Source organism: Dioscorea cayenensis, chromosome 14 (genome assembly GCF_009730915.1).
Source record: "Dioscorea cayenensis subsp. rotundata cultivar TDr96_F1 chromosome 14, TDr96_F1_v2_PseudoChromosome.rev07_lg8_w22 25.fasta, whole genome shotgun sequence".
Lineage (NCBI taxonomy): Eukaryota > Viridiplantae > Streptophyta > Magnoliopsida > Dioscoreales > Dioscoreaceae > Dioscorea > Dioscorea cayenensis.
The window spans coordinates 2,998,641-3,012,285 of record NC_052484.1 but is presented as its reverse complement, the minus strand read 5'-3'; the positions used below and the strand labels follow the sequence as shown (position 1 = coordinate 3,012,285).

Below are 13,645 nucleotides of genomic sequence, written 5' to 3'. Positions count from 1 at the left end.
TTGTACAGGGGTAATTGCATTTAAAACCAATTACTGGAAGTTTCATTAATCTTTTTGCCATTTGCATTGGGTTATTTTGGTTATAATTTAATCAAATTATCAAATTTTCTTTTAAAAAGAATACAACATTTAAACTAGTAAATACCATTGATATGTTTGCTTTAAATGCAAGAATGTTCATTTAAAAAACCAAAATTAAAAAGCATATATATATATATAGAGAGAGAGAGAGAATATGCATAGTGACAAAAGTATGAGAGAGAATGGAGATGAGAGATATAGAGTGTAGAGAGGGGTTTAGATTAAAATATTATATTACCATTAAGTTAAATAGTGAATATTGAACGAAAATTTTTCTGTACGGTGTATGGACAACTCAAATTGATTGAGTTCTTATTACAATCATGATTTGACACGGTGTATGGATGATTCAAATTGATTAAGAGTATAGGAACGATTTAGATTGATTATGCAATATGATCATGATCTGATAGGCCAAACAATTTAGATTGCAGATCAGGATCTAACTGTTCAAATCAAAGTACTTTGCATCTCAATTACTGTTACGATACCAATAGGCAAGGTTTGTTTTTTAGTGTGTAAAATAGACTTATAACTGTAGTAGTACTGTAGATAGTGAAGAATCATTGTACTCCACATCATGTCAGTCAAGTCAAGTGTCTTGTCAGGGTCTTGTCATAACTATGTTGTAAAACCTTGGGCTTGAGTGGTTTTAGCCCATGATTTTGTAAGTAGTTTTAAGTCCCTTGGAGTCTATATAAGGCTTCTTAGTGTTTGTAAGGGGGACACACCTTGAATGAATAACAGTCTCTAAAATTATTGTGCTAAATCTCCTATTGTTCTTGCATATATCCCCCCTCCCCTCTCTCTCTCTCTCTCTCTCTCTCTCAGCTTCTGATCCTAATCTTTACTTCACTTTGTTCTCTATATCCTTCACCGGCGTTCATCACCGACGGAGACTAAAGTAAGTTGAAGGGCATCCTAATAAATGTTATAGATTCCATATAACAAAACATAGACCGACTTGTAAAAAATGTGAATTATTTTTATGCAGAAAATGCGTCTCTGATCTTTATAATATTAATTTTGAAGAATAAAAAATAGAAAGATCAAATAACATACCAAATAAAGATAAGGAAATAATAGAACAATTATTAAAAAGAATGAAAACTTTAGAAGAGAAAGTTAGCCGGTTACAAGGAGAACTAAAAAATATAGGAGATAAAAGGAAAAATATTATAATACAAGAAGAAGAAAAAGATGAAAATGAAAATGTAATGACAATAGAAAATGCAATGGCTATCTATTACAAAGATAATAAACTACTTAATATTGATTTTATTTTAGAATTTAAAGATTGATTCAAGATTTTAGAAAAAGGAATAATAGATACGGGAACAAGCAAGACTTATATAACTGAAGATATTGTTCCACCAAAATATAGAGAAACAACAATACAAAAAGCGTTAGTTAAAGATGCCTTCAGAAATCATCTAATTCTAAATGAAAAATTAATAGATTACTCAATTATATTGAATAATTAAAAACCCTGGGTTTTGGGGGATGCCTTTCAACTTACTTTGGTCTCCGTCGATGATGAACGTCGGTGAAAGATCTAGAGAACAAGGTTAAGTAAAAGTTAGGGTCGGAAGCTTATAGAGAGAGGGATATATGCAAGAACATGAGGGGATTTAGCGCAAAAGCTTTAGAGATTGTTATTCATTCAAGATGTGTCCACCATACAAACAGTAAGGAACCTTATATAAACTCCGAAAGACTCAAAACTACTTACAAAACAATTAGCTAAAACCACTCAAGCTCAATGTTTTACAACAGAGTTATGACAAAACCCTGACAAAACACTTGATTTGACTGACATGATGTAATGTATAAAGATTTTTTATATCTACAATACTGCTACAATTATAAACCTATTTTACATATTAAAAAAAAACCTTGCCTATTTAACATACTAAAAATAAACATTTGCCCCTTGGATGCTGAACGAAAATTTCTCTGAACTATGTATGCTATCTCGAAGACTGTTGAATTTTAATCCAATGGTTCATCATGAAGGTCTAATATAAATATATTAGATAATATAATTTTGGTTTTAGATTAACAAAAAATTTAAAATAATAAAAGAAAATAGCTTATATGAAGTAATCTGATTAAATTGTACGAAGTAGTCCTTTCTGCTTAGGAATTTCAATAACATTAGTGGCATTCAAACAAACTAACACATATTCAAGGGGGAAAAGGAAAACAAGATCATCAACATCTATAAGCATCAAAAAACTTCAATAGACTTTTGAGGCTAACATGGTTACAACATTATCTGACATCTAATACCAGCTGCTGTGTTTGAAAACCAAATAGAAGAACACAAGGTGGTCTAATAACACACCAAGTGAAACTTTTACAAGAGGAAACACAATAGCAGCCAAAAACACACTAAAACAAAGCAAAGAAAAAGAAAGAATCATGTATTAAGTGGACATTAATTTTACAATAGAAGCAAAAAAGATTGTAGTACAACTTGGTAAAGACTTTTTTCGCCCTCATCTTACAGTTTCAAATGTCCAATGGCCTCCATCGTTAAAAGATCCCGAATTGGTTAAACCTTCAGCATTGCATTCCCTTTACTGTTTTGTTGCCGGTTCTTTAGTCACTTAAACAGGTCGGTGAGCTCGATGAGAGGAACTGTAAAAGGTATCTTTTCTTTGTTTGAATCAGTGATAAATTCCCTAAGTTCCATAAATATGTCTGTGAACTGGTGCATCGAAACTTTGAACGACATCCATCCATCTCTTTTCCATGACTAACAATGAGTTTTCCGATAGGTGACCGGCGAATAGAACTGGATCTCCAAATGCACAGAAATCAAAGTTTTTACTATGCACTTTAGATTCCTGGTTTCGTATTTTCCTCTTCCGATTAGCTTTTGCAGACTTTATTGATTCGTATTTGTCCAATGCTAGATCGTAACCATTCGGTAATTCATCATCCCGATCAATAGGCAGGCCAAAATCAACCAAACACATCGCCCTGTGTATAAGAGTGAGTTATTCAGATCTTACACAACTTGATCATAGAAAATGAAGAATAAGAACTAAAAAATGAACATCGAGAGATTGGCTAACCTTGTGCTGTATACAATGACCGAAGTTGAATGTAAGGAAGGTGAAAAGGAGAGCCCAATAACCTCCCTAGGGAATTCTTGAAAGTTTCTTGGCAAAAGAAATGTGTTGCGCCTCGACCATTCACCTAACTGCTTTGCATCAACATCGAACACATACACTTGGTTGGAAGATGTTGTCACTACAAGCACATTGCTATTTCCAGGAGGAAAACCACCAGCAGTAATAGAAGCCCCATTCAGCCGAAATATGAACCAGTGTTGTCTGTTAAAGGAAAAATATTAACAAACCAATTAATATATGTAAACAACCTGCCACTACTAAAAGGTAAGGGATCGAAAAACAGCTTACTGTAAAAGAATAGCTAAGAACTTGTGGAAAACACAATTAACTAAGCTAGAAAGTAAGAAAACTAAACAAGTAATAACATACTGCATTTCTGACCTCTGTGTCTCCAGATTAAATATGTATATGTCCCCAAAACAATTGATGGCAGCTAACCACTGCCCATCTGAACTAGTGAACATTTTTGTTATAGGAGGTTCATTTGGAGGAAGATTCAAGTCGTCCTCCTTTCGATGAGGCACAAAAGTATGCACTACTTCTAATCTTCTCACATCAACAACCTGTTATCAGAATGGAAGGATAAATATCAAGTTCTTAACAATTACATCTTTGACTTAGAAAAAGTGCATAAACAAAGAAGACACAGCAATCAGAAGATTATAGACAAATGCATAAATGTGCTCATTTAATGTGGACTCACCAGAAATGTAAAGAGGCACCCTAGGCAATTCTAGAATGATTAGATTGTAATGTGAATCAGGTTTAAGCTGTCTCATACAAATTTAATTTCATGCCGAACCCTTACTAATGACAGAGAAAATAGTTAAGAAGCTTACATATACTTTTCTATCATGACCAGCAAGCATCAAGCATGAAGAATCAGCACTGAATACCATACAATGTGCAAAAGGCAACCCTCGAGGCAACTCTAGTTTGTTGACAGAGAACCCAGTTTTTCCTGCTTTAGGCTTTTTCAATTCAAACAAATTGGGTTTCACGTGATCAGAATATGCAAACAGCATCCCCGTCCTAGAGATGCAGCTGCAAATGATTTTTCGAGATCTTTTGCTCTTAACTCGAGCTAGAAGTTGAGTTGTGGCATGTTGTCTAGAAGGCATACTTAGAGTAGCATTATTGCCAACTTTTATAGGCATAACATCCAAGCAATCAGATGACTGCACAAGTATCATTGGAGCTCCATCTATGGCTGTATTGTGTACCAGCTGAATGGATGGTCGTTGAGGAGCAGGGCAGATGTCATGAGGAGAGAACTGCGTGAACTCCCTTGCAGAGTAAGCAAAAAGTTTGGTGTCATCACCTGCAGAAATGAGCATAGGAACTCCCAAGTGTGCCCATTTGTGATAACTGAAACTGATAGGCTTCTCCCGACGGCGTACTTTTGTTAACTTCTCATCTTGTGGTTGCTCTGCTTACGGTGTGGCAGCGACCAAGAGGATGGCCAAAGGATCAATTAAAATACATGGATAGTTTAATAAAAAATAGACATGATTATTAGAAAGAGCTGCCTTGAAAAATAAAATTTGGATTCTAGACAAACCTTCTCCACAAATGGGTGTTGCGACAGTCAAGGCCCTGACGTCATGGGTATGAGCTCGCACATATCCAACATAAACCCATTTCTTTATTTGTTCAGCAGGTTGCTCTTTATCACCGGAAGCCAGTGTACCACCAGACAATTTATATAAAATAACCTGAAAAAAGACAACAATAACTTCAAGACATGAAAAAAAAAATTCTTTAATGCCATAGGTCATTATCAGATATCTACTATTACGTGATGTCCATGCCTTAAACTTGTGTAAAGATTAAAAAAAAACCCATACACACACAAGAGACAAATGCATGATCAAGCTGTTACAGACCCATTGTATCCACCATAGCGACAAGATTGTATTTGCAATCAGTTGTGCTCCTGCTGGTATCTCTTCTGAATTATGTTCTCATCTTTTCATCTCCTTTACATCCTATAAAAATAATGTTCTTCTATTGCTGGGAAGTTCTAGCATTTGGGTTATCTGGGCATAATGCTCTTTAGTTCTTCATGATGAATCCAAAGGCCATCAAGGAAACAAAAAAACTAATGATAAAAGCATGGCAATCGAATAGATTCTAAAGCTTGCTTAAAAATTCTGATTATGAGAAATCCTAGAGACATGAAAATTTCAAAATTTGATATAAAAATTGTGGATTAGTTTGAAAGGACCTTGAAAAGAATTTATATTAACACAGAAAAATTAATACATGCTTTAATTTTATTTCGTTTAAAATGAATGTTTTGTGAATTTAGGAAACTTGAAATGGCCAAATTATTCAGTGAAAAAAAAATCCACAATAAGCAATTTTTCAAATAAATAAATAAATAAAAATCAACAAATTGGGTGACTATGGTTCAGATATACAAGCAAATGAAATCACGGGAAAGGTAATCTGTAGCACATTTAAGCAAACAACACCTCAATTTCATCGTTATGCAGTGTAATGAGCTCCTCCATGTGTAAATTGACTCCATTTTAAGAATCTGTAGCACATTTCACGAAGGAAAACTCAATTTACTATAATGTAAGGAGCTCTTCCATCTATCCATTGATTCTGTCCTATAGAATCTATAATCATTTCAGAAAATCAGATCACCATAGCCACAACCCTTACCCATTTCAGGTGGAATACATCTCTCAGTTCATTTTTGGACATCTATAATTTCTAGAGAAGATCACATGGAATTTGATGCAAGGAGGACACAATTACCTGCCCATCTGAACCAGTAGAAAACACTCTGCTATGACTGGGAATTGTTGCTAGGGCATTGACATCACCCTTGTGATATGTGTGGGCCTGCAACAGGGTGCCATGCTTACTGTCCCAAAACTGAACACTACCAGTACTGTCTCCACTAACAAGGACCCCATCCCTGTAATGATAAATGTGAATGGGAAGCACTAAAAAGAGATAAAGAGCTTAAAAATAATGAATAGGCAGAGAACAAGATCATCAAACTTCCTACTTATAGCTTCAAAGTAAATTTTCTCCTACCTCAAAAATAATAGTGACCACACGCAAATTTCATGTCCACTACCCAAGCCCCCCAGCCCAACTGTGACACGATAAGTCTCATGAAATGATGAAGTATTCCAGCATCTAATTAATCTGCAAAATTTCCAGATTTTACATAGTCAAATACAATAAGGCAATACAGCAATCACAAAAAATAAATAAAATAATACTTGCATTTCAAAATTAACAAATTAATTGTTGAAAGCATACCCATCACTACTTCCAGCAAATATATGTTTTCCATCTAGGCTCCAAGCAACACTCAAAAGGCGCCCTGCAGGAATGCATAATTATAAACCTGCTTGGAATGTAGTTTAGAAATGCAAGGAATGGGTATAGATCTAACCGCTAACCCTGGGAAATGACCTGCTATATGTTACTTCTCCAGCATCTGATGCATCATAGATACGCACACAACCATCATCACAAGCAATGGCCAATCGCTGATTTTCCATTCTGATAGCAACAGAATTGATTTCATCATTGTCATCATCACTTTCACTAGATTCCGGATCGCTTTGAGCATCAACATCTGTAAATCCATTTTCTACAAGCCCTGAGCCAATGTTTGAAAAATGCAATGAATCATTGTATGGTTCCACCGCCATCTGCCAGATAGATACTCCAACAGAATCTACTACAATCTGAAATAACCATCATTTACAGCAAATAAACATATCAGTTCTGCCAATAAACCTTAATTCTAGTGATAGGTACAAATATAAAGGGCAAGACAAAAAAACCAAAAATATCTGAAATCATAAGAAACAACAGGAATCATCACAGAACAAATATCCAGTATGCACGTACCAACTTAAAATGAAGACTGCCAAAATTGGAAATTAACCTCATACAACTACTAGGAATTTAATTTGACGGTTAAACATACAGAGACGAAAGACTAGAAAACAAAAACATCCAAAACGATAATATATAACAGGAAAATCATTACAGACCAAATATCCAGTAAGCACATAACAATTAAAAAAAATTAGCTGCAAGACTGTGTGCACATGGAAGTTAACTAGATTTTCAAAATAAAAAAACGATTTTGAATTGAAGAAAATGTGCACACTAAGAAAACCGAAATTAAGAGCGTATATTCACAAAATCAAAACAAAAGCCCATACAGAGAGGTCGAAACAAAAAAAAAAAGACCTTTTGCTGCAAGGAAAAGATATCCCACTCTGAGATAGACCCATCAATGCTCGAAGATAACAAACGACCATGCCCGGCGCTTGTGGAGCTCGGCGGACACCACACCAGCGAAGACACCCTGGAGTTCGGGTCCCCTTGAATCGTCTACAACCAGAAATCATAAAAATCAAACAACAGAGAAGCAAAGATCGAGCTAAAACGGAGAGCTAAGAGCGAAACAAAGCAAACCAATTGGCAATGCCAGCCAACAGAGCCAGGGGAAACAAGCCAGATCTCGAGAGAGCCATCGTCACGGGCAGCGGCGACCTGGGAACCATCAGGGCTGGTAGCGAGCGCCACAACCGGCGACGGCTTCCACTCCACGGAGCTATTCCTATAAACCTGGAATCCCTTCATCGAAGAAGACCTCGGCTTGGCGAATCCGTTGCTCTTCGATCCCATCCAAGAGGCGAAGGATTGAAACCCTAGATTTCTCGATCAAGCGCTCGCACTCCAATTGAAAAGAGAGGCGAAGGGGCGGCGCCTCGGAAATAAGGGTTTTGGGAGGGTTGGGTTGTAATTATGGAGAAGTTGAAGGGTTTTTTTTTTTATTTTTGTTTTTTTATTTATTTTGAGGGTTTAGAGAGATGTTGGGCTTTGGCCCAATATGATGAATAAGATTTATTATTTGGGTTGGAATTTATTTGATGGGTGAATTCGGAATTTTGTATAAAGATGAAATTAAGAAACTTTTTAAATAATTTTTTTTTATTTTAACTAGATTTTTTTATTTCTTTTCCAGAAAATATTATATATATATATATATATATAACCAAAGGATAATATTATTCTCACTGTGAAAAGCGATTACAAGACATTTGAGATATCTCGAGGACACAATTATACTAGCTGATACCTGTTGTGGGTGTGGACTTACTGTTCAAACCCCATATCGTCGGATGAGAGAACACAGGCTGAATGATCAATTCTTAGACAGTGTACACACCTCTGGACTTTTTGTTTTTTTGTCAAATGAGGGTTTGTCACTAAGAACGTTCGTAGATTTCAATCCAACGGTAATCACTGTTTTGATAAATAGTAATATCGTGCTTATTGAATAGTAATAAAAGTGGGATGTATAGTGTTTTGATCTGAACTGTCTAATCATTTACAGTAACCCAACAAATCATAGCCGTCGAATCTTATTTTACAGATGCAAAATATATAAACCAATTCAATACTAAGCAACCTGCCCACCACCCATTCTATGTCTCTTTTTCTATCTCTGCTATTGTTTTCAACTGCAGACGTTCTACCAACATCAGTAGATTGTATACATATTTTGATATATATATATATATATATATATATATATAATCTAATTGTAACACAAAAGTAAAATGTAAAAATTGTTAAATATAACATTAAATTAAAGGAGGCATGATGAATAGTATTTGAAAATTAGAGGTGACTAAAATAAATTTTAAAGATATTTAATATATATATTTATAAGTTTTATATTAAAAATTAAACATGAAAATTCAAGGGAAAAAGAGTAGAAATATGATGAAAATAACTAAGGCTAGAAATTTTCACATTTTTAAGCCGCTTGTAATTTGTAAAGCTTACATCCATACCTGCAGAAAAATTGAAGTGTAGGGTCTAATGTTATTTAATGTTATTGAATATTAATTAATTAATTTTAATATCATATGTTTATGTGTTTTTTCCTATATAAGTTTTCCGGAAGAGTTGATGGTTTTCTCAATTTAATCTGAAATTATTCTTGAAAAATGATGGAACTTCTTGTTTGCAAGATTTCCACTGATGTAATTTACTGAGTCACACTTTAAGATCTATTTTAAATTGGTTCTTGAACAAGTATTTCATTAAGTCTCTAATTCAAATGCATGAAGCAAAGAAATGCATGGCATTAAGAGTAACTATACCCTAAAATCTTTGGTAATAGACTGAAATTAACTTCATGGTTTAATAATATTTCCTTGTTCTTTAAATAATCTTGGAAAAAAAATCATGCCTAAAGTATAAGTTCAAAAGCAATGTTTGCCCCGTTATTTCATTCTAATATGTCAAAGCCACTTGACAGAGGAGGTAATCGAGTTACTGATGTTCATTAAAATAAAAATGTTTCTTAATAAAAAATTAACTACTTTGAGTTATTAGTCAAAACATAAAGTCCTATATTAATGACTAGTTTCTATATTGCCACCATTTGATATATATACACACACATATTGGCAATTCTAAAAACAAAATCAACATAATCTATACATAGTGTTAATTTCATCCCCTAATAGTCTCAATAATCGACGCGTGGTACATTCTTAATAGAGGGCGTGGTGTTCTGCATGATCATTCTAACTACTTACTCGCTATCCTTATATGTATATATCTGTCCTTGACATGCGGAAATTCTTGATTTAATGCCCTTATAAGCAATTACTCTCTCTTTTTTCTTTCCCTCTCATTAGAAAAATATATAGGTTTTTGTTACTATCACTATTGTTATGTTAATTGTTATTAAATACTAGTGTAGAGGCCGGCGCTTACTCCATGGGTTAAATTGAGTAGTGATAGTATCATGGACTTTGTCTTCCATTTATCACTTTATTACTATTATTATTTATTGAAGACAAACAAAAATATCTATGAATGAATTGTATGAAAAAATGTCACAAGTAATTGAAAATAAATAGTAATTCAAGTAAAAAAAAATTTGAATATGGAAAAGATCCAAATGATACCTAAAAGGTATATATCATGTAATTTTTTTTATTATTTATTAAATATCAACTAAAAGCAAAAGGTAGTTGGTTTAAAATTCACTTGTCTCCTGAAATGGATGTATCCACTAGATCTCTCAAATCTTAGCTTAAATTTTTAATCTTTAATAATCTTTTTTGTGGTTCACAATGCATACATGCATTCTATCATATTTATAACTCAACTAAGGAGTCAAAATTTTATTTTGTCTCACTGTATGTATATGTGGAGAAGCCAACAACAAATCACTGGTTAAGTGATTTGCATTCAGTAAAATGTACATATCAATAGATTGAAACAGTTTTGATGTTTTCTACATGTTAACAAAGTCAAGATTTCATTGATTTTTTTATCATAAGGATGGAGACATGAAGGATCACTTTTTTTTAAAAAAATCTCATACTACACATGGATTCAAAATCACTATAACATTAAATAATTTCTTTTTTTACTTAGTTTATATTAAAAGATAATGTTAAGGAGTTAACAAAGTCAAGGTGTCATTTTTTTTATCAGAATGATGGAAACATGAAGGATCACTTTTGATAGTGTGACATGAATTCCAAGTAACAACCACATAATTTTTTTTTTTACCTAATCACATGAGGACAAATGGCACTCAAATTGAAGGTTGGGAATGAAATTTTATGTAGGGGATAGCTTTAATATAATATATATATATATATATATATATATATATATATATATATATAGTTTTCGATAGATTCATAAATAAATTTGATTACTTTCAGATTGTTCTAGTTCACCCACCCTCATCCTAGTCTTCAACTCTTCCATTTTGTTAGAAACAATAGCAAGGTTTTCTGATAATATTTCACCAACATCTTTTCAATCATCTAATCCGTACTTAGTGTAATTTAGTTCCCTCTCACTCACATCTTCAATCGTAATATTATAAACATTCTGAAGATGATTTATAACACGTAGGACAGCTTCATTTTCAGCTTCCTTATTTGTATATGCTTCAAATCCACACTGCTTATGAATTCGAAATCTATATTCAAATCTGACTTTGACTAGAAAGCATGGTTTATGATCTAGACCATGTTTTTCAAATTCATATATTGCAGACGGTAATCTTAATTTTTTCAAAATCTCCTTAAGTATCAAATTAAATTAAGCAGTGACAGCAATATGGCATTCAGAGTCTTCCTGTGTCTATTGTTGTTATTAAAGACAGCACACAAAGATATGTGTCAATGATTTGGCGCATGATGTCACAAATAATTGATAAATAGTAATTCAAAGTATTTAAATATGGAAAAGATCCAAATGATACCTTAAAAGTATATATTTATGTAGAAATACATTGTTTATTAAATATCAACTAAAAGCAAAAGGTAGTTGGTTTAAAATCCACTTGTCTCCTAAAATGGATGGTATCCTCTCAATCTCTCAATTCTTAGCTAAAATTGCCCAACCTTTAATGTAATTTGTTTGTGGTTTTACAAATACATACATGCATTTTATCATATTATACATCGTCATGAGGAGATAGTACATGTTTTTGTCTCACTTTGTATGTGTATTTGGGAGAAGTTAAAACAAATCAGCGCGTTTTCACGTGTTGCATTGATGGAAAATGTGCAAATCAATATATTAAAATAGTTGATGTCTTGTCTACATGTTAACAAAAGATCAAAGGTTTCATTGAATTTTTATCGGAAAAGGATGGGAGACATAGAGGGATCGGAAGGATGAGACATGAAGGATCACTACTCTCATACTACACATGGATTCAAAATTACTATAACATTAGAGTATGTAAATAACTTTGTTTGTATTAAAAATAATGTTGATGGAGTTAACAGAGTCAGGTGCAATATCCAGAATGATGGACGACTTGCCGAAGGATCCACATTGATAGTGATGACATGAATTCAAATAACAATCACATAATACGCAATCACGAGAAGGACAAATGGCACTCAAAATGAAAATTTGAGGAATGAAAGTTTTTCTGGGGTATAGCTTTAATACTAATGTATGTACAGTTTGGGTGCGTTCTCATAAATAAACTTGATTACTTTCCAGATTGTTCGGTCCTTGACCTCATCCTGAGTCTTGACTCTTCCAACTAGATCGTAGAAACCATAGCAAGGTTTTCTTAGTAATATTTCATTAGCATCTTTTAAATCATCTAATTCATACTTAGTGTAATTTAGTTCTCTCTCACTCACATCTTTAATCGTAATATTATAAACATTTTGAAGATGCTTTATAACACGTAAAGCAGTTACATTTTAAACTTCTTTTTTTTTATATGCTTCAAATCCACACTTCTCATAAATTCCAAATCTATTTTCAAATCTAACTTTGTCTAGAAAGCATGGTTATAATACGGACAATATATTTCAATTCATATAAAGCCAATCAGTAACATTAATTTTTAAAATCACCTTAATTATCAAATTAAATTCAATGCTAACAATATAATAGTCTTCTTTTTGTTTTACTATTATTTTGATAGAATAAACTTTCATCAATGATTATGAAAAAATAATTTTTGACAGACAGTAATTCGGGGTAAAAAATTATTTAAAATATGAAAAAGATCCTAAACTGATACTTACAAAGTAACATATTATTTATTTTATTTAATTCCTTTTGTGGCTTATTAATTATCAACTAAAAGCAAAAGGAAGTTGGTTTAAAATTCACCTATCCCTTGAAATGGATGGTATCCTCTCGATATCTCAATTCTTAGATAAAATTCTTAATCTTTAATAAAATTTTGTGTTTCACAATTCATATATGCATTCTATCATATTTATAAGCCAGTTGAGGAGGCAAAATTTTATTTTGTCTCACTGTATATATATGTGGAGAAGTAAAAACAATTCACAGGTTAAGTGATTTGCATTTAGTGAAATATACAAATCAATATATTGAAACGGTTTTGATGTTGTCTACATGTTAACAAAGTCAAGATTTCATTGAACTTTTTATCAAAAGAATGGAGACATGAAGGATCACTTTTTGAACAACTCTCATACTACACATGAATTCAAAATCACTATAACAAGAAATATTTTTTTTTATTTTTTTTTATATTAAAAGATAATGTTAAGGGGTTAACAAAGTCAATATGTCATTTTTTTATCAGAATGATGGAAACGTTAAGGATCACTTTTGATAGTGTGACATGAATTCCAAGTAGCAACCACATAATTTTTTTACCCAATCACAAAAGGACAAATGACAGTCAAAATGAAGGCTAGGAATGAAAGTTTTTTTGAGGTATACCTTTAATATAATGTATATACTTTTCGATCGATTCATAAATAAACTTGATTATTTAGATTGTTAAATTCACTTTCGTATATACGGTCTTGATACCCAACTCATTCGAAACTATAGCAAGGTTTTTTGATAATATTTCATCCCATCTAGCAATACGTATG

The 13,645-nt window shown here is 32.7% G+C and overlaps 1 protein-coding gene across 1 annotated transcript; it reads right to left on the bottom strand.

Annotated features, from left to right (window-relative positions):
- Positions 1-2,276: 2,276 nt before the first annotated feature.
- On the bottom strand, positions 2,277-7,966 carry LOC120275620 (WD repeat-containing protein PCN-like). Its single transcript, XM_039282247.1, has 11 exons — positions 7,686-7,966; positions 7,458-7,601; positions 6,646-6,943; positions 6,510-6,573; positions 6,279-6,392; positions 5,994-6,156; positions 4,786-4,939; positions 4,064-4,653; positions 3,606-3,787; positions 3,165-3,425; positions 2,277-3,069 (listed from the first exon to the last, which is right to left on the bottom strand). Exons 1-11 carry the CDS (start codon positions 7,896-7,898, stop codon positions 2,769-2,771), a joined length of 2,484 nt encoding a protein of 827 aa, XP_039138181.1. The 5' UTR covers positions 7,899-7,966; the 3' UTR covers positions 2,277-2,768.
- Positions 7,967-13,645: the final 5,679 nt, after the last annotated feature.

Coding starts and splice junctions, on each gene's coding strand:
- LOC120275620 (XM_039282247.1), bottom strand. CDS start 7,898: ATGGGATCGAAGAGCAACGGATTCGCCAAGCCGAGGTCTTCTTCGATG. Junction 7,602..7,685: donor TTGGCTGGCATTGCCAATTG/GTTTGCTTTGTT, acceptor TTCTGGTTGTAG/ACGATTCAAGGGGACCCGAA. Junction 3,070..3,164: donor GTCATTGTATACAGCACAAG/GTTAGCCAATCT, acceptor TCTTATACACAG/GGCGATGTGTTTGGTTGATT.